The sequence below is a fragment of the Anastrepha obliqua genome, chromosome 3, assembly GCF_027943255.1.
Source record: "Anastrepha obliqua isolate idAnaObli1 chromosome 3, idAnaObli1_1.0, whole genome shotgun sequence".
NCBI lineage: Eukaryota > Metazoa > Arthropoda > Insecta > Diptera > Tephritidae > Anastrepha > Anastrepha obliqua.
In genome coordinates this window covers 120,788,448-120,810,532 of record NC_072894.1, presented here as the reverse complement: position 1 = coordinate 120,810,532, position 22,085 = coordinate 120,788,448, and the positions used below count along the sequence as shown (strand labels likewise).

Here is a 22,085-nt window from a genome sequence, read left to right as displayed (position 1 = left end):
AGTGAAGTGAAATATATTAAAATAATCTAAAATAAAATGAACTAAGAAAAATTAAAGGAAATTTAATAAAATAAAACAAAATGAAAAAATTAAATAAAATAGAAGCCGAAAATATTAAAAAGTAAAAACTATATTAAATAGTAAAATGAAATAAAATAAAATGGAATTAATTAAAATAAAATAATATGAAAAAAAAAATAAAATAAAGTGAAATAATAAACATAATAAAAGTGAAATGAAATAAAATGAAAACAAAATAAAATAAATCAAATCAAATAAAAAGACCTACAATAAAATAAACTAAAAACAATTATAATAAAAAGATAAAGTAAAATAAAATAAACTATTTTTTTTTATTTTTTATTTATAAGTAAAATAAAATAAAAGAAAATGTAGCAAATTAATAAATCAGATAACAGAAATAAAATAGAATAAAAGATAAATTGAAAATATTAAAATAATAAAAAAATCTAGTATATGTTAAGATGAAATTAAATAAAATCATGGTTGGTTGGTTTAAGGGTGACCCCGCATCGGAGTGCCACATAGACCAAATAAAATCATACTAAAAAAGTAAAAATGAAACAAAACAAAATAAAATAAATTATATCAAATGAAAAAAAGTAAATTAAAATTGAAATGAAAAGTATAAAATTTAAAATGAATGAAATGAAGTGTGAAATGAATAGCACAACGAAATGAAATAAAATAAATAAATTTTGTTAAATTTAATTAAAATAATATACAATAAAAAAAAAATTAAATAAAAGAATAAATATATAAAATAAAATAAAATAAAATATATAAATCAAAATATTAAAAAAAATGTTAATATATTATGAGCGATAAGAAAAAAAAAAAAAAAAAAAAAAAAAAAAAACATAAGCAAAATAAAATTAAATAATCTTGAATAAAAAAAATAAAGATAAAAAAATATAGATAAAAAAATATAGATAAAAAAATAAAGATAAAAAAATTAAATAAATTTAATTGAATTAAAAAAAATAAGGGAGAATGGGGAGTTGTGAGACGGGTTTTGTTTTTGGACCCGTATTACTCAAAATCTTAATATTCTGCATATGTCAACGATGGAATCTTTAGTCAATGAATACTGGAAGCTATTGGTATGGCCTATTTAACAAAACTGCAATTTTCCTTAAAATTAAAATTGTATATAATAATATAAAATATAATAGAAAATAGAAAAATGTGGGGAGTTGTGAGACACCATGGTTTAAATCAATAAAAATGACTTATTTTAGTTGTTAGTTCTTTATTAAGATGAAAAATAAAAAAGAAAAGACAATTGTTATAAAAAAGTGTATAAAAAATGCAATGCCATCAATCTGATGATTCGCAGTGAGAACATGTATAATAACCAGTTCGTAAATTGGCACACTTTAGGTGCACAGCTCGATCGCATACATTGCAATGGAGTTGTTTCTGCTTAACGTAAAACAATAAAAACTCAAATTTAACCAAAAATTTCATGATATATATACAAACAATGCATGAATATTGCGAGGTACTTATGAAAGATGCGTTAAAACGTCGAAAAAAACGGTGTCTCACAACTCCCCACATTTGTTGTCTTACAACTCCCCAAATCGTTTTTTTATAAATGGCCGCGTAGTCATAAACACATCGAACGTTCATGCCCAAGTGAATGTGTAAATTCAAAGCTAATAGAACAATTAATAGTTTGTATATATTAACATTTGCAATTTGCTTCAACAAATGATCGAATGTATCGCAAAACAAATGATGAAAAAAACTTACCGAGAAATTCCAAAACACAGTAACTGGAGAGACGCGTCGAATGCGTGTAAATATGACCAATGCTAGCTGAAAAGTGAGATCGCATCGAGAAAACTTGTTGACACTTAAAATCGAATGCAAACAAATGAATAATGCCGAAAGGTAACAATGTCTCACAACTCCCCATTTTCCCCTACATAATTCAAAATAAATATAAATCGAAAACAATAAAAAAAAAGCTATATTAAAATTAAAATAAAATAAGAAAAAAATAAAATAAATTCATTAAAATAAAAAAAACATAATAAAATAAAAAACTTTAATAAAATAAAATAAATGAAATAGAGCAAAAAAACTAAAATAAAATGATATACAATAAACTAAAGTAAAATTAATTATATCAAACGAAAAAAGTAAAACAAAAAGGTAGATATGAAAAATGGATGAATAAGAATAAGAAAATAAAATTAAAATAAAATAAAGTAAAATAAATTAAATTAAAGCAAACGAGGAACGTTGCTAAAAAAAAAATTTTAATTACAGTAAATATGGATATTAAAATAAAATAAAATAAAATAAAATGAAGTTAAAAAAAGTTAAATAAACCAAAATAACAAAAAATGAAATAAGAAGGATAAATTAAAATATTATATAAGAAATAAAAAGCTATTAAATAAATAAATAAAATAAAAGTGTTTTCAAAAAAAATAAAAAAATTGAGCACATTTTCTTCGCACTTTACAGAACTATCGCATTTCAGCATTTTAAGGGAGAAGCGATTATTTTAGTGTCCACACCACTCAACGCAGTAGACGACGGCCGCTGTAAGTGCGCAGACATTTTGAACCCTACCTTACTCACAAAAAAAAAATTTCCGATTATGCTTATTACCAATGCCAACCTATGTACCTTGGGACGTAGGCAACATACACTGTATGAAATAACTAGGGCATAGATTGATTACAATTCATTTGCATATGATTTAATTTTAATAACTTTTTATGAAAATGTAGTTCATTCTTCTTAAAACAACACTGTAATAAAATTAAAAACAAAATCGTCAAAATTTCAAACTCTTTAATTAGAATTTTTACAGACTTTATTTTATAGGAGAAAACATGCAACACCGTCAAAAAACCGATTTCAAAAATTAGGGAAATATTTGAGCTGCTTAAACATGCAGTTAAGTGGGCTTTAAAGCTGCTTACAAAGAAATTTTCCAAAGATACTAATTAAAAAGTTAATAATTTTGATGAAGTCTTTTAGAAATCTTTTCAATTTTTGCAAATTTCGTATAAAAATTGGAGCTTTGACTTATGCCTTTCTGTTATGCAATGAACTAAATATTTATAAAAAATATACGAAAAAAATTTAGCAAAAAAAATACTACGCATATTGTAAAAAAGTAAAGTGACTTAATTATGTAACCACAAGTGTGTGTACCGAGTTTTATTCGCTTCCGATATCTCAATTTTCACTCAAGCCTCGTGTGCACGGGGGAACAAACGGATAGAGTCGATGAAAATCCATTTCCTCGCTATTTTGAGACGCCGACTTTAGGAGCTTAAAGCCAATTGATTTTCCATTAAAAATGAAAAAGCAACAATATATTAGTAAAAACAGTTAAAATTATGCACATCTAAAAAAAGTTAGGGGGAACACCTTACACCCACATATGCACATCACTCCTCTTTCTATACTTTAACGAGGCTCACACTCGCAGCATCCGGACGCTAACCAGCTACGCATAGAGCAAAGTGTTCGTCGTGTGAATTATTGTTGCCTTTCCCCGTTTCATTTAGATTTATATTTATATGAATCGGCCTTAAGCTCGTATCGTAGGTATTTAAATTGGTATTTATTCGCCCATCATAACAAAAATACTTCAAAATATATATTTTACTGAAATTACAATACAAAGTACAATAAAATGGCTTTACCTTCAAAAAGTTATGAAATTATTCGAAAGAATTGGGCGATATTTTTTGTACTAAAATTACACGAATGCACTCGCGTAAATGCTTGGTGCTCAACATTTCACATCACGAGTGGGCACTATGGAATTTTATGGTGGCCAACATGAATTTTTTTCTACTCACCTTGACCGTTTAATAATAATTTGGCAGCTGCAACTGTCACAGCGCCAAGGAAAAAAAAATAAAATAAGAAATTATCTGTCAACAGCAATGCGGCCATTAAAAATGTCGAAAAGAGTCGCCGCAGCAGCAGATGACAGCAACAACGGAAAGTGGTCGGACAGACAGACAAAAACATATAAAAATAATATAAACAAAATTCTGCTTGGAAAATAAAGTAAATTATCAAAATATTAGCTCATAAAAAGAGGAAAGTTTATCAAATAAGAGGTAACCGTAAAAGAATGAAGAGCGATCACTGAAAAATAAAAATGATTCCAGAGTGTATTTTACTCGTGCATAATGAATGTACTCGTATGTATGTGCACATGTGTGCAGGGGAAAAAGTGAGCAAATTGCACAATTGCATGTGTAAAGTATTTGCAGAAAACCCGTTATTTATTTTCTCTTTTCAAATTCTTCATTGTAATGTGTATAGTTACATACATAGTTACATACATACGTACATATGAACACATAATATGTTCAGAGCGAGCTCGACGTTAGTGGATAAAGAGGAGAACTAACTTTTGCTTTTGAAATCGTGTCAAAATTAATGAGATCGCAAACAACTCTTTGACCACTTGAAAATCGTTAAACTTTGAATGCTGGAAATAAACAAAGAAAATTCGAAAAATAATTTATGCATTACATATGTGTATATATGTATGTGCATGTATGCGGAGAAAGAATACAATGGAAAGCAGCTGCCTCTTGGCACTAATGAGTTTAATAGACTTTGATCGTCAGTGGCCCTCTTATGGGCAGTGGCGCACTTATGACACTCGAATGTATGAGTTTTATTGAATAGGCAGTTTGGTTTAGCAGGAAATAAATACTTGCATATGCAATGGTACATACATAAAATTAACATTACTTAGCACCAAAAGGAAAAAGAAGGAAAAAAAACATGAATATTTAATAGTTTAGTAAATAGTCATCTAAAATACTCATACATATGGGAAATGGGGGCAGAAAGCGTATACAAATTAAAAAAGAAAATATTTTATCTGATTACTTCAATTACTACTAATTTCAAGTGGTTACTTCTTTGAAATTTATACGCGTCCAGTGGATAAAGTGCACCTCAAACTATTTCCTCCGCTACGCTATTCTTACGTATGTTTATTATTTCATACACGCATGTGTATGTGTCTATGTATGTTTGTATGTGTATGTGCTTCCATGATTTGCGTATATCAAATGCCACTATTTCTTTGGCGTGCTAGGCGAAGTCGTCGTCTGTCGGTTATGACCTACTATTTCTCAAAACATTTGCATTATTCCTGCCAAATGGCTGACGGCGTAAATGTACATACAATCACACACACATCCACACGTATGGATGTATGCATGCACGTACATTTGCAACTTGTCATGGATATTTTCATAAGTGCAATAGAGTGAACAAGCGCCGGTGGAACATAAGATTTTCCAGGCGCATTTTGGAGTAGAACTATGAGTACGCACTTCCATATACTCAAGATATACTTGCACAGTCATACATACAACTACTTGCACAATCAGCAACTGAAGAACCATATTCGAATTGTATTGAAATTGGGGATACACACATACATACATATATGTTTGTGTAAATTTTTTTATTTTATTTTTTTATTGATTTTCGCACATTTTACTTTAGATATCGAAATAGCGTTTGAGTTGGTTTAACTTTGGGGGTGGGAGGAGTTTGCTTAGATTTTTATATTGTCATCTTCATTGTGGACTTGACGGTCCGGGTTGAACCTTAGCCTTCTTCAATCACTTCGACCTATCGATCCTTTGCAGACGTTCTCGAGTTTTTTTGCCTTTTATAAGGCGCATACAGCTCACAATTGTAGATCTTTTTGCAATGTCGTATGGCACTCAAGGCTTTGTCATCCTGTGAGATTAAGTCCTATCTGGTTCTTGAGTGAAATTGAGTCTGCTAGGAACACACATTGCAGACTGCGTAGTCATCTGCATATGATCGGCATATGGCCCACTTACTCTTGTCGTTTCTGTGACCAATCTCAGTGCACCTACTCCTTGAATACAGAATATTGAGACATCGCGATCATTTCCAGCTGAAAGAAAGGCACATAAACTCAGTCCAACCCAGATCTATCTTAAGTCTAATAAGCGAACTGGGTCTGGATGAGGTACTGTCATCAGCAGAAGGCACAAAAGATCACGAGGTCGCAGTGTAAACCTCAAATAAATCGCAATTACACCCAGAAAACGATAATGCATTGTGGAATTGCAATTCTTCTTCAATTCAGGTCGCAAAATTATTTATATCTGCAGCTTATATGCACAACGATGTGTAAAGCTATGGTTAATTTCAGCCTTATGCACAATACATATTTATTGAGTACTCAGTTCTGTGTACGCAAAAAATCATTCGCGCTATAGAAGTGTGGCTGAGGACTCCAATTTGGGGATTCGGGAACGTTCTCAAAAAAATCAGTAACTGAAGAGACATCACTTTACTAGAACGTACTATTGGTAGCCGAGGAAAATTTTAGGACCAAGTATAGTGGAACCAATCAGGAATATCAAAGCTCTCTCCCTCCTACTAAAACAAAAAATCAAGTATTTCCTGAGAATTTCTGTCAGAGTGGTAATAGAATTCTTTCTCAGGCCGAGGAGGAGTGAGCTACGAGCTCTGATGGGACTGATCTATGGAGACAAAACGACGGAGCACAATCCATGGTAACGACATATGCTCACCGTAGCTACACGCGTAGGCATCATCGTCGTTCCACTATGTGCTGGGCAACAAAGCGCGCCAATTGGTCACAACCAAGTGCAATCCAGCTCTTCTCCGCCTGATTTTTCCTCAACAAACTGCTACATATTTGTGGTGTGCGTTTTGATGTTTTCCAAAAAGCGAGGGACCTACAGTTTTACGCCGACTGCGAATGGCAATTGTTTTTTATGAACAGCCATGAAAGCCATGAAAAAGGCAGAAATACGCTCAGAAGTTTGCAATCGTGTGCCGAAGAGCTATCCCCGCTAGAAAAAACTGTTTCTATCAATTAGTGTTTCATGCCGGGGAGGGGCTAAGATTCATACAAAAGAGTCTGGGCAGTTTGTTGAGGAATAATGAATTCCCATTCCGCCTGTCAATCTCTTTTTTCCTACTTTCGAATCCTATCCCATGATTGGTAACATTTCCTAAGTCATAATTCCATTCCATTGGCAGGCGAATGGTCGCAAGAATTGAATCTGCTGGATTGAGTAAGTGGATTATGTAATTTTACTACTTGGGACTACTCTCTTGAGCTGATCGTAGATGATCTCAATAAGAGGTAGTCTGCTCAATGAAGGAAATGTTTTGACTAAGCATGCTAAAATAAGTTATCACGTGCGCGACAAATTAATGGAAGCTCATGCTAAGCAATGATTTGGTATTTTGTTCGTCAATTGATAAGACTGTGGCTCCATTCAGTTGTGCAGCTCTACTACTGTCATCCCCTTCAAAATACGAGTAATCCCCTCTCGATGAAATACACTTATGCCAACGATTTTTCCAATCCCCGAAACACACCAAATAGTCCATTTCCGGTATAGCCATCAGCACCTTCTTCGATTCAGCTTTTATCTCCTCAATCGACTCGAAACGCGTTCCCCGGAGTGGTCTCTTAAGTTTTGGGAATAGCCAGAAGTCACACGGAGCCAAATCAGGCGAATACGGTGGTTGCGGAACGATATGCGTGGAATTTTTGGCGAAATGGTCACGAAGAACGAGTGCAGTGTGAGACGGTGCATTATCGTGATGCAAAAACCAAGAGTTGTTGGCCCATAATTCTGGTCTTTTTAGACGCATTGCTTCACGTAAACGACGCATAACGCTCAAATAATATTCCTTATTAACAGTTTGGCCAGGTGGAAGGAATTCATAGTGCACCCCACCACGAAAATCGAAAAAAACTGTCATCATGACCTTTATTTTTGAACGACTTTGACGTGCTCTTTTCGGTCTGGCCTCGTCTTTAGCACGATATTCGCTTGATTGGTCGGTTGTTTCAGGGTCGTAAGCATAAATACAAGTCTCATCTCCCGTAATGATGCATTTGAGCTTGTCCTGTTAGTCTGAAAGCATTGTTTCACACACATCAACGCGACGACTTTTTTCCAAGAAATTTAGAGTTTTCGGTACCAAACGAGAGCGCTCAAAGTCATCAACACGTTCTCGACCCTCTTTGAAGTCTTTGTACCACTTATAAACATTTTTCTGCGACATGGTCGAATCACCAACGCCGCAGCCGAAATTTCATTCCGCAAACAAAATTTGATGGCACTTCTCTGCTCAAACAAACCAGACATTGTAAAAATCGAAAAATGCACTCTTGGTCGTTTGGGAAACACAAGCGTAAATATATTACTGATAATGACATTCACATGAAAGCTGGCCAGATGCTATTAACAGTGCTGCCAACTCATGAAAAAAATAACTAGAGTTAAATTCACCTTACTTTTTGCCCACAGTAGTATAGTTATGTAGGTATGTGTGTGTGTAATGTGTGCATATGTTTTTTTTTGAAATTTATAAGTGAATTATCTCTAACAGCTACGATAAGATTTTTTAGTATTTCACAAACATTCATATAGCAGTGTAAGTGAGCAAAAAATTTAGTCAAATTATCATTGTAAACATCATAAATTTCATAAACACACATGCATACATATGTACACACTTGTAATTAATCCATAGCAAAATAAAAAATTTGTATAAAAAAATACTCCTTTGCAAAACCAAAAATTACTTCACACTTTTCAATTTTGCCTCGGCATTTTCAAAAAGCCACTTTTCTTCTGGCCTTTTAACGTTTTTTTTTTTTCCATTTTCGTTTTCTTATTTCTCCTTCTACTTTTTCACACTCTTTTCATAATTATTATGGAAAACCGCTTTACTCATCAACAATAAAAAGCACGCAACACAACAATTGAAAAAAAAATTGCAAAAGCTGAAAATCCGTGCATAAAATCGTGAAAATTGTATGTAAAGAAAAATCAATATCCCCAGCAGTGAATGTCTATCTTCGAGAAGAGCGTAGAAGCTACGCAGAACATCTAGAAAAATGGACAGTGCCACAGTGAGCAAACGGCAAACGAACGCCAACGCGGCACACAAGCAACCGAACCAAATACAAATCAATGTACAGACCGCGCTTGCCAGTGTTTTAATATGCGAGGGCGTCGCTATAAAAACAACGCCATTTGGCGACGGCACAAACAGTTGAATTCAAGACGTGAACGTGTTCACAACGAGCGTAACAAAAAGACGAACAATTATTTATAGAGCAAAAAGTGCAAAAACAAAATACAAAAAAAAAAAGAAACTCAGTATTAGACTTGTATTTTAAGTGAATTTAATTCAAGTAATCAAAAGACTGTATAATAAGCACAGAGCGCTACAAACACACACACAAACAGCAAGGCCGAAAAGAACAAGTGTAAAAGTAAATACTTATTTGTTTCTATAAATTTTACAATAAAGAAAGAAAGAAAAAAACAAAAACAACAATAAATTTGTGCTGTATTAGTGATTTTATTTGAAAGCAAAAAAAAATTATTTGTTGCGCATTGATTGGACTTTTTTGGTAGTAACTAAAAATGTAAGGTGAAAATTTTTCAAACAAAGAAGACAGCAAAACGGTTGCGAAACAGCGAAATCCTCCAAAATAAGACAAGTTAACCAGCTTTTGTGCTAACCAAATTTGGCTACTTGTGCAAGCCTTTTAAGCGCACATACACACACATATATATATATACATACATAACAATAGAGTAACGCACCGACAACTGTCGAGTTTCCAGAAATTGGACAGAATTTTGATTTCGAATTTGTAAAAACTACATTACACAAGCGCACGCCGACGAAATGGTCAAATTTGAAAATGTATGTGCATACATAACTTGGCATAGAGGGATTTTGTGCAGTGTTTAGTAGTTGAATAAGATTTTTTATTAATTTGTTTGATAATTTTCTTTTAATTTTTTTATTTCTTTTTTTTTGTTTTTAATATTTTTTAGAAATTGATTTGCTTTTTGAAGATTTTTTTCGAATATTTATTTTTTTAGATTTTTTTTATAACTTTTTCTTATTCATTTTTTTTATTTTTATAATTATTTTTTTAGTTTTTAATAAAAATAGTTTATAAAAAAATTATTTTAAATGCATTACTAATTCAAGCGTGGCAAGTTTTTAATAAAAATTGTTTATAAAAAAATTATTTTAAAAGCATTACTAATTCAACAAATGTTTGGTGCATACATTTTTCTTCAAAATTGCCGCTACTCACAAAACGAAATTGTGCCATGAATCAGTGGATACAAAAATGCCTCGCGTTTGATAATTGACTTGGTCAGCCAAGTATTTTAATTTTTTTTTACTTTTATATTTTTTTTATATCTTTTTTAACAAGAAACTATTTTCAGTGAAATTTATTATTTGAATTATTGACGTAGTATCGGGTGTTTTTTTAAGCGCTTCAGAAGTTAAAATGATATACAAAATAGAAATATTGTTGGAATGCATTTTTTTCATTAAAATCTGGCAGATTATTTCATAGCATTTATTTTTTGATATCCGGCATAAGTACCCCGCGACTACGATTTATACCGCCTATTCTATCATCCAATTTTGGACTAGGTAGGTAGACTTTCTGAACGCTCCTACAATTGTACCGGGGCCATCTTTTCTGCGCTTTCCGGAGAAATAAGTTGTACAATTCCCCTTGAACTACAGTCAGGGGGATGCCGATGACCTGATAGGAGGTCTCTGAAATCAAATCAGTCCCCTTCCTACCAAGCTCATCAGCAATTTTATTTCCCTCAATATTCGTATGTCCTGGAACCCAGATCAGAGAAATGTTACCTTCACACCCAAGAGCTTTGACCTCTCCTTCAAAGTCAATTCTTGTCTACTTTTTCCTATAAATATGGCGTTATTGGTGGCTTAAATATTGCAAGAAATCGATTGTTAAGCCAAACCAAATGTCGTCGATGTTTAGCTGATTAGGTTTTGGAAACAAAAAATCAGTCAGCATAGCTCGATAGCGCGCTCCATTCAACGTAACGACAGTTCCTTACTCATTTCGAGAGAAATAAGAAGTGATGATGCCGCCAGTGCTCTATGAACTTCGTGAACAGATTTACAGAATTTGGAAGCCTGAAAGCCAAAGTAAGCCAAACCTTACTGAACATAAAAAATTCAACACAGTTTGCCATCCTCGGCTGTCAAACCATAGTTATTGATGTGGACAGTTCGCTTTCAGCTAAAAAAACAACAAGCGATAAATACATTAAAAAATAGCTTTTTACTAATACATAAATTTAGTTATTTTCATGTGCACTTTTTGGTCATATCTTCTTAGTAGTCACTCACACGTTTTGCATTTTTTTAAAACTTTCAATTTCCAAAATTTGCTCGCTTCTTTATATTTTGCTCAAATGTATTAATTACTTAACTGTAAAAGTCTTCGATGCATATATTTTTGGAAAGTTAAAGATTTAATTAAGTAGTTTTATGTGAGTTAACACTGTAGTCTCTTTTCATAAGGACTTGTATGCGGAATGTAAGATGCTTACACGTGTGGATCCGTGTTTCTCATCAAGACGCGAGAGCTAAAGCTATCCACTGCATTAATTTCCTGTCACGAAACATCTAACAAACAGCTACCATCCACCATTTTTGCAACTTCTTCTATAGAGCTTAATCTAAGCTGAACTGCCCACAAATGAATACCCCCTTCCCAAACTCGTGCGTTTAAACAATTGTCTGTTGTCTATTGACTTTTTTTCATAGTCTGAAGTATTCACAATGTTTTGAAAATTCGAATACTGCACTGACGAACGCAGTTTTCCAATACAAAATATTGATAGAATATGAGCCGATGTTTTGTATTTTCCTTTTTTAAGATGCCGCTGACAAATCATGTGCGTCTTGATGTTGTTCCACACATGAAGAGACCAACAGTTCTAAGCCCACTTCGAACGGCAAATGGGTTTTTATGATGAGCTTTTTCAAGGCCGAGGGGCGACCACTATTAGAAAAACCTGCTTCAATTATTTTGCTGTTTCACGCACGGAGATTCGAACCTCCGCACTCCCAAATGGCCAATAGAGGCTTTATTTCGACCAAAACTTATTTTCAATAAGCAACGCAGTACTCGGTTTGGAAATGGAAGTAAATTTGCAATATTTACCACAGCGGTTCGCGCGTAAAGTGCCACATTTCGCTCGATGGAGGTACTAATTAAAATACAGGGTGGCTGATGAATTTTGCTACATTAAGAAACTCAAATAACTTTTTTTTTAGTGTATGGAATTCATTTATTTTTTTTTCAAGTTGAAGATCATTAAATTTTATTAAATGTAACATAACTAGTTTTAAAAATAATTGAATTTAAATGCCCCCCATGCTCGTTGACACAAGTGCGGCATCTTAGTAAAAAGTTGTTCATTGCTGCTTTGAGAGTTGCGACAGGAATAGCCGCAATTGTTGCCCGAATGGATTGTTTTAGTTCATCCAAATTTGTTGGCTTTGTTTTATAAACTTCTTGTTTACATAAACCCCACAAGAAAAAGTCAGGTGCAGTAAGGTCAGGCGACCTGGGGGGCCAACGAAATTCGGAGTTTCTTGAAATCAGTTTATTGGGAAATTTTCGTCGCAACTCTGTCATAACAGACTGGGCTATGTGAGACGTTGCCCCATCTTGTTGAAACCACACAGAGTTGAAAGGAATTCTCTTTCGGTGTAGTTCTGGATAGAAAAATTCTTTCAGCATTTTCAAATAACGGTCTCCAGTAACCGTAACGGTGTGACCATTTTCTTCAAAAAAATAAGGCCCGACAATACAGCGTGAAGAAACCGCACACCACACTGTCACGCGAAGAGGATGCAATTCCGTCTCGTGGAGTATCTGTGGGTTAGAAGTACTCCATATTCGACAATTTTGTTTGTTCACATTGCCGTTTAAATCGAAATGGGCCTCATCAGGCATGAAAAGGCAGTTTAACATGTTTTGGTCTTCTTCCACCATTTGCAGGATCTTCTGGCAAAATTCCAAGCGAATCGGCAAGTCTGCTGCATTCAGTTTGTTAACCATTTGAATTTTGTAGGGAAATAAGTCTAAATCTTTGTGCATTATTGTTTGCAAAGACTGTCGGCTGACACCAAGTTGAGCAGATAAGCTTCTTGTTGAAACCCTTGGATTGATTTGTATAGCTGCAGCTACAGCAGCGATCGTTTCCTCCGTCCGAACTGGTGGGTTTCGATGATAAGGCCTTCTTGCGACTGTTCCTTGCTCAGCAAAATTATTCACCAGTCTCATTATGGTCCATCTGCTCGGGGGATCGCCGCCAAACATCCGCCTGTACTCTCTCTGTAACAAAACTACGGACTCCAGTGCGTGATAGCGGCGGACTATCCAAATTCTTGTTTGCGTGTCCCAGTTATCCATTTTAATAAATTTTAAAGATCAATCTGCAAATTAAAACAAAAATGGAACAGATAACTTAAAAAGAAAAAAAGTTATTCAATTTTTTTTTTTGGTAGCGGCTTTCATCAGCCACCCTGTACTTACTGACATGAAGCTTCAAAAAGATGTCTGGAATTGAAATATCCGGTGTCCAATGTTTCTTTCTTCAACTTAACTTGTTTTTGCGTATTTACATTTTTTTTTTTTTTTTGGTCGAAATATTTATTTTATTTTTTTATTTTTATTTTAAAAAGCTTACATGATAATAAATTATTAGGTACACCGAAGCAAACGCAGCGCTAGCAGCAGAGTCGAAATATTTATTTAATTCATATGCAGTTCCGGCCTTTATGAATCCATTCAATCAAGTTGACTGATGTACATTTCTCATAAAAAGTCTAATTGTGTGGCATTTTGGCATTATTAGTGAAGTGCTTTGTAGAATAAATTTCTCGTAAATATGTAGCTAATTGTTTGTTTATTCAAAATAAGCGCATGCATGTACATACTTATGGATATATGTATGTATGTAATTCAATACTAATCTCTCATAAATTTGTACATAATGAATAATCAGTATCAGAAACAATGAAGGAACCAAAAGACTGTTATTGTTGGATAAATTTGTTTCCATTATTCACGAAAAATAGCCAAAAACACATTGAGAAAACATATTTAATGGGGAAAACACAAACTAAAACCAATTTGCGGTTAGCTGTTGAATTTTAAAATGTTTGCATGTCTCTCCGAAACTCCCGCACTCCTTTACCTGACGTCGGCCGGCAGTCATGCAAGCCGGTCGCGCGCTGCTCAACACTTTATGCCAGTGTGTCAATTCCGTGTTTGGCTTGGACGAACAAGTACAAAAGTCGAACGTAATTTGCAAAAGCGCCGACATGCGAATATACTCGCACATATAGGCATACATATATACACACACACATACATACATACGTGCACATAGACTGATTAATCCAGTTCTTTTGCTTTCTTGCCAATCAGTGTTGCTGGCTTGCCCATCTGCCGACCTGTCTGGCCATGTCTTAAATTACCTTTTTTGAGCTATATTTCTTTCACAGCAGTCAAATGACGTCACTTGTTGCTGTTTTTAACTTTATTACTTTTCGTGAAATTTTTTTGCCGCATTTATGATGACTTATGTTTGTGTTTTCAATGTAATTTGAGTCGTTAATGTTTGACATTCAGATAAACACTTCAATATTCACTGCCATTTTTTTTATTTATTTTACTTTTTAGCATTTTTTTTTTTTAATATTTATATATGTTGTGCACTTATCATGTTGTTAATACATTTTTTTTATTTTTTTTATTTATTTACTTAATACACAAATACTTAAATTCACAACGCACTATTGGCGAAAAGTTGCTTTGAAAATTCATATGACTCATCAACGGTATTGCTATGGTCACGATTGGCAGTGTGTGCACACACTTACATATATTTGCTTGTTTTGATTGTTGATCGTATAAATTTGTGGTCTTTGTGTGTGACCAAAAATTGGAGGTGGGCGCAGATACGCTTTAAAAAACAAGCAACAAATATTTTACACATATTTTTTTTATATTCTCTGTCTAATGAACAATTATTAAATTGCACTTGTCAGTGTGTACGTTTTTAATTTTAGACCAGCTGGTATGCGTTTTTTTTTTGAGCTCGTAAATAATTTGATGAACCCCAACGACCCTGAAAGTAAATATTTATGGTGACTCTTTTGTTAAAATTTGCTATTTTTCATTTAATATTTTAGTATATTTTCATTCTCGATACCTTTGATTTACAAAATAACTCTATTTTAACATTTGTGTTCTGTTCTGCTAACCAAAGTCGATTTGAATTGTGTTACCCCGCGCTGCATCCCATACAAGACGCAGATTTTATGACGTGGCTTCGTTAGATTCCGCTTTAGTTGGTAAACAGATTTCAGGCTTGCGACTGCTGCTCGACTTGCCGCAAATAGGGGTGGAACACTCGCCCATAACACTCGGTCTGGGTCCAAACCACCCTGTTGACTATTAATAGGTTATTTAGTACTAGAATTCCAGCGCTACTTAATCGGTCAAGGAAAAACGTCTCTATGTTAGTTGCTTTGTCTCATAAGTCGCCATGATCAAAGATTGAACGTACCTCACTTCGACTATTGCAGATACTGCACGAATGAGGAAGAGAAAGAGTCCGTTAGACACTTTCTATGTTACTGTCCCGATAGAACTAAAAAGTAGTAGTGAAAGAAGAGGCTTCTCTCCCTCTCCAGAGTTAGTTGCTTTGTCTCATAAGTCGCCATGATCAAAGATTGAACGTACCTCATTTCGACTATTGCAGATGCTGCAAGAATGAGGTAGAGAAAGAGTCCGTTAGACACTTTCTATGTTACTGTCCCGATAGCACTAAAAAGCAGTAGTGAAAGAAGAGGCTTCTCTCCCTCTCCGGAACATGACAATGGCAGTGTCAGAGATGATCTTCGGAGCTTTCGTTAGTCGACAAACCTATGCTGCTGATATGCTTCCGCATTAGATAGTGGTCAGTAATACTTTGCAATCATTTGACGTAGACGGGGGTGATTTAAGAAAATGAGATTTTTAGAACCTTTCTTTTCGATCAATTTTACATCTCTGCCGTAGCCTTAACATAGTCGGCATTATATGCCCAATACGAACATCTATGTCTTAAGTTAATCTCGGTCAATTTAATAATTCCAAAGCTACTACGCGCTGGGTAGTCTAAAACATTTCCACGACTTAGCTCTCTTATTGCTATGATTTTAAATTTGTTAATGTGCTTCTCACTGAGTCACCCCGCATTATGAGCAAAAGTATGTCCACCTCAGCGTTCATTTTTTTCCTTTTCGGACTTCAAGCGCAACACCTCAATCAATCTATACTTGTTCGATACACTGTTCCATCCCATTTTTATAATATGTGTCAGATTTTCAAGCAGATTTCCGTCAATCGCCATCTTTTTTCTTAACCTTAAGGCTTTGGAGGAGGATTTTTACGAGATGGTTCCCACGGTTCACAGCGCATTCAGGGTTGTTTCTCCTTCTCACATTAGCACTCTCTCGGACGAATGTTCGGAAGCTACCCAGATGATATTTGGGCGAAGCCCGGAAGTTGTATATGCAGAAGAATTGTCTTGGTCACTCCCAAGTGAATGACGATCAGGGGCTTTCCCCACATGCCTGCACTTCTACATATGGAACCATCCTCCTTTTTTCTAACCAATCTTGCTTAAGTTCACATGGGCGGTTAGCCACATCCTACACTAAGATGTGAGTGTCTTACACTGTCGATAGTTACAATATTTGATATATTTCTCGAATATCATATTCGATGAATAATGCGAGTTATCGTTGTCTGCGCTCTACAAAATTACAAAAGTCTGCGCTCTCTCAAAAGTTCGCGCTTATCATGCACGAGAAATCTACCTTGTCGTCAAGTTTTCTACTAACTGGCATCATAAATTTGAGTTGCTGTTAGACTTTTAACTTCTCCTTGCATGGCCTGAAGGAACTCCAATTGGAAAAGAAACCATCCGGAAGCACCTCAGAAACCTAGGAAACCAGTCATAAGCCTTTCAGGGTTTAATACGCATTATGGTTCTATGTTTTTTCGTGGTAATCCGCTTCACAAGGGTTTATCTTCTGCAATATTGGCACAAACTGTGCCTTCGCAGCCCTTGTGGGTGGCTTTTTGTTATTCTTCCTGTACATAAGGTTGGTATAGATAGACCATGACTACTAATGAAACTAACACTGAGTCGCCCGATAGTGGCAGTTACTATGTCCATCGACTTTGAACTAATGTCCCAACTCACGACCGTAGTTTCAATCTTCATATTGAATCCCAGTTATCCGCGCATACTCACCAAATATCTCCAGAATTGGAAAGTCATCACTTTCTTCACTCTCAGTATCTCAATGCTTAGTTAACTGTGGGTGCTAGAATACAAATAGGGTATCAAACAAAGACGAATGGTGACTATTGCAGAGTCAGTAGCCACAGTCAGGGAATATATTAGGAGAATTTGCGCTGATTAATAGGATGCTCAATTAAGAAGTAAATTCCAGCCATACCAACATTTGTTTATGAAATGTTTGCTTCACAACGACGCAGTAGTAGGTCTGAAATATTTCTAGTGATATATTACCGTTACTTAGTTGCTTTCCGACATGTTTTACTAAAATAAATTTATTATCTTCTTTCATTTTAGCAGGGCTTTGGTTTCGAACCGGACATGGACATGGATATGGACATGGACATGTTTCCACGCAGCCGCCTGGGTCGCATGCATGACCCATTCGGAAGTTTCAATAACTCACGTAAGCATTCTAATCTAGCACTCGACCCTCGTATTGCATACTGACTTTTTTCTCATTTCTTTGATGTTATTGCAGATTTTGGCTTTCCTCAATTCAATTCGCTAGGACGCCGGCGTGCTGCCGACCACATGGGTCGTGATGATGACTTCTTCAATCGCCTGCCTTCGGAATTCCGCCAATACATACCCGAAGGGTTTGGCCACAGCAGACGTGGTGAAAGTGCTACTTTGCCACGCCAACATAGCTCTCAGCATTCGCAACAGGTGCCAGTACAGGGTGGTGGACCCGCTTACTATCAGTCATTTGTTCCCTCCTCACCGCCCAATGGCGTACCACAATCGCCTTCGAAAAAGCTTTGCGATGCCGCCATACAAACCGAAGATCCCATTGTTCGTTCAGGTGGCGATCAAGTGGACAGCGCTGCACCGCAGGCGCACGGTGATAACCTGAAGCAGCATGGTCTGCGCAACACAGTCGACATGGGTGTAAAGTCCGCATTGGAGTCGGATCAAGGTACTCGCGCACATTCTGCGCCACCCCAAGAGCAACAGCAACAGATCCCAGTGAATGGTAAGCGTCAGACACCGCCACCACAGGCTGGTCACTCGCAATTCGGCACACAAACTAGTCCACACGTGCAGGCTGGCACCACTACTGGCCAGCAACCCCAGTTCAATAAGGCATACTATGCACCACAACAACAACCACATCCACAACAACGACAACAGACACCACCACCGCCGCAAACTCCAGGCGGCAGTTATGTGCGCACCATACCGATCTTTGTCGAGGGTCGTTCCGAGCCGATCATTAACGCTCACAAGGAAATACCGAATCAAAATAGCGCGCCTGGTCAATCGCCGGCAGCAGCCAGTGCATCAGCCAGGGCACATGTGCCACCACAACCCCAACAACAGCCCCAACAACACCGTCCCACTCCACTCAATACTCAGCAACAGCAGCAGCCACAGCAACAGCAAACCGCTGCCGCTGCTGGCGTGCCACCGCAAACACCACACACGTTGGACTCGATCAGTAAAATTCAAGACATTCAACGTGATGTGCTCGATCTCATGGGAAAAGTTGAGAAGTTCACTGGCACACGCCAAGACAAAGAATATGTCTATCTTGATGAGATGTTGACACGCAATCTACTCAAGCTGGACACAATCGACACGAACGGCAAGGACAGCATACGTCTAGCACGCAAGGAGGCCATCAAATGCATTCAGGCTTCGATCAATGTGCTCGAAGCGAAAGCAAACGAGAACAGCAAGGCTGCTCAACAGGCAGCAGAGGGTGGTGCACCAGCTGAAGAGCCAATAACCGCCGCAGCTACAGAACCAGTGCAAATGAACGAAGCTGCGACGCGAAAGAGTGCGTCGAAAGAAAAAGTCGAGGCAGTTGCAACTGAAGTTTCAGAGACGGCAACAGCGAAAGCAGCAGATTCCGAGGCCGAGCCGGCCGATGCGAAACAAATTCAAGCGCCCATACCGTTGCCACCACCAGAAGGCATGCAAGCAAACGAGGCATCCGCTACCAGCGAGGCAAATAGTACAGAGTCGAAGGAGTCCGGTGAGCCAGCTGCGGAGTCAAAAATCGACGAAACGGGGGAAACTAACACCAGCGCCATAGCTGTGGAAGGCAAAACAACTGAGGTGTCGGCGAAGGATGGGACTGAGTTGAGCAAATGATGATTGGAGCAGCGCATTTCCTCCGGTGCCGTGAGGTCCTCCTATTCAACCACATTTTTAAAGCGTTTACATAGCATCACCAAACGAAAGTCCTAAAAAACTTAGTTTCATACATCAAAATAAATGTAAAATTCGTTGTGTTAGAAATTTAACGAAAAATTAAGAAAAAAATACATACTTACCTATACGTTTTTATTTTATGCCACAAAACATTTTAGAAAATACTGAAAGGAATGCTGCTGCTTAACGAGCGCAGTATTTTAGACGAAGGTAAAAAATATTCGCATGAATGCCCAAATACGCTGAGGCCAAAACTGAATCAGCCGGCGGATCGGCGGGCATTGCGTCTTGTTGTGCGAAAATTAATTATAAATAAGAATAAAAATATAATATTTAAAATTGAATCTCTTTTTGTTTTTTCACAACCAAAACAACTTATCAGAAGTGTATTGAACGCAGGTAGTTTAATAGAAACTTGCTTATATTTTATTGAGTCGCTAAAGGGCGCGTAATAAAGTCACGGCCGTTCATTGTTGAAAGAAAGTTTTTTAGTCGGTTATCGAGCCATGGGCAGAGTTATACGAGTAGCACTGGCAAAAAATATTTAAAAACTCAGTTCGAAATTAGTCATTGCTTAGTCACTTTCGATAGGCAAAGTAGCGAAACTCCTGTTCCAAAAACTACTCGTTTCATTATCCGAATACGTCTGATTCTCTAAAACGAAATTGGGTTAACGAAATTCAAACATATTGAGTTTCGTAATCCAAAATTGGGATTTCAAATCGAGCTGAGTTGTGAAAATTGAGTCGAAATTGAGTTTGATATATTCGAGTTTGAAGTTCAATTAGTGGCGCCAAAGCAAAATTACCCTAAAAACAATTCAAATATGACAATCGGAAAAAATGTCAATCATTGAATGAAGTACAAAGGAAGTAAAGTACAAAATGAAGAGATTTTGTTAAGGGGAGGTAAGGGATAAACGCTAAAAAAAACACTTTTTTCATGAATTTATTGTAGCGAAACGGTTCAAGTCAGTTTATTAAAAGTTGTTGCATATTATAAAGTAACATTTCAAGAATATTTGATAAAATTTTCATGTAAAAATATTGCAAAATGAGCGAATGAGAGCACATTTACCTAGACGTCTTTTCAAAAATACATTTTGCAGTAGTCAGCATATCTCAGCGTAGAATCATCTGAAATCAAAAAATCGAATAATTGTATGTAAAGTATGAGTTAAACTTCCCCCCAACGTTTATTTTGACGATTTATTTTCATTTTCAGCCATTTGGTAGTCGTTTGAAGTAAAGAGTGATTTTTGACGAAAAAATGCCGCCATTTTGTAGGTGTAAAACCACCTTAATATAAAAAAACGTTGGGGGGAGGTTTTTTATATGTAAAATATGTGTGCAAAATTTCAAAAGGATCGGTTGAGTAGTTTTTAAATGCCAATGACTACGCACTTTAAAAAAAAAAGGTTCGAGAAAACCGCGTTTAAAGTTTGTAACGGACTACGCGCGCAACTGCTGCGTCTCGGCAGATGTTTGAGGCGGCTCGGCTTTATGCTCTATAACTTAAAAAGTTTTGCTCGGATTGACTTAAAATTTTAACACGGTATTTTTGAAATGTTTTACTACAATAACATGCAAAAAAAAAAATCGATTTTTATCCCTTACCCCCCCTTAATTTAAATACGAAAGTAATCATTAATCATTTTTAATTTAACAGAGGCATGACTGTTTTCCGATAGTTTTAAAAACTAAATAGTCGGCTCAACAACAAACAGGAACCAAATTAGATTACACGAGATCGAATGAGACAAAATGATATTCTCTCCTTACACTTTTTGGTTAGTTGAAATACATTCGCTATAGAGTGTCTCAAACTCAAACTGAAATTTCGAGTCAAAATTCATTCGCTCACGAATGCTGTGATTCGGCATCAGGATGACGAACTAACTGAATCGTTTTATTTATGTCCGTCTGTGTAACGGTAAGAGAAGTAAATTTCAGAAATCCTAGGTTATATTTTTATTCAAATTTAAACCGCCGACGATTCGTTAGCAAATAAGTTTCAAATAAGGAGATTGCTAGTTGGCCTACCACAGCTTGGTAATAGGATGTCTATCTGCCCCTCCAAGCAGGTGTGTGGTTGTTTTGGCGTGTCCGTTAGCAAACAGGCGTAGTTGGCGCCCTGTGCTCCAATAAGAGTTTAAGAAAAAATATAATAAATAAATCTTTCTTTTAGTACAGTTTCAATAATAACGGATTGTACAGAATGACACTTGGTAGAATAGTGGCGCTACTTTTTTTTAGCCATAGGTCCGAGAGTTTCTATGGATTTTCGAAGATGTTTCGTTAGTGAGATATTCCAAGACTGTGAAATCATGAGGATGTCATAAAACACCGATATTTCTTGCAGATGCTTAGGTAATACAAAATGATTTCAAAAAGAAAACCAGATAACATTTTGATACAAATTTTCGCTCCGCAGCTCATTTGGGCGGCCGCCGTAGCCGAATGGGTTGGTGCGTGACTACCATTCGGAATTCACAGAGAGAACGTAGGTTCGAATCTCGGTGAAACACCCAAATTAATTTTTTCTAATAGCGGTCGCCCCTCGGCAGGCAATGGTAAACCTCCGAGTGTATTTCTGTCATGAAAAAGCTCCTTATAAAAATATCTACCG

At 36.0% G+C, this 22,085-nt stretch overlaps 1 protein-coding gene across 10 annotated transcripts in view; it reads left to right on the top strand.

Moving 5' to 3' along the window:
* The window catches only part of LOC129240204 (BAG domain-containing protein Samui), a 56,131-nt gene extending 36,330 nt beyond the window's left edge, over positions 1-19,801 (top strand). For 6 of the 10 annotated variants that reach the window (XM_054875837.1, XM_054875842.1, XM_054875838.1 and 3 more), the window contains exons 3-4: positions 17,595-17,703; positions 17,779-19,801. In XM_054875837.1, coding sequence (XP_054731812.1) covers positions 17,595-17,703; positions 17,779-19,397 — 1,728 coding nt within the window. In that variant the 3' untranslated portion in view covers positions 19,398-19,801. Of the gene's footprint in view, positions 1-9,112; positions 9,344-17,594; positions 17,704-17,778 lie in introns of those variants that run through there. The other 4 variants (XM_054875846.1, XM_054875845.1, XM_054875844.1 and 1 more) reach the window with 4 other exon arrangements.
* The last annotated feature ends 2,284 nt before the right edge of the window (positions 19,802-22,085 follow it).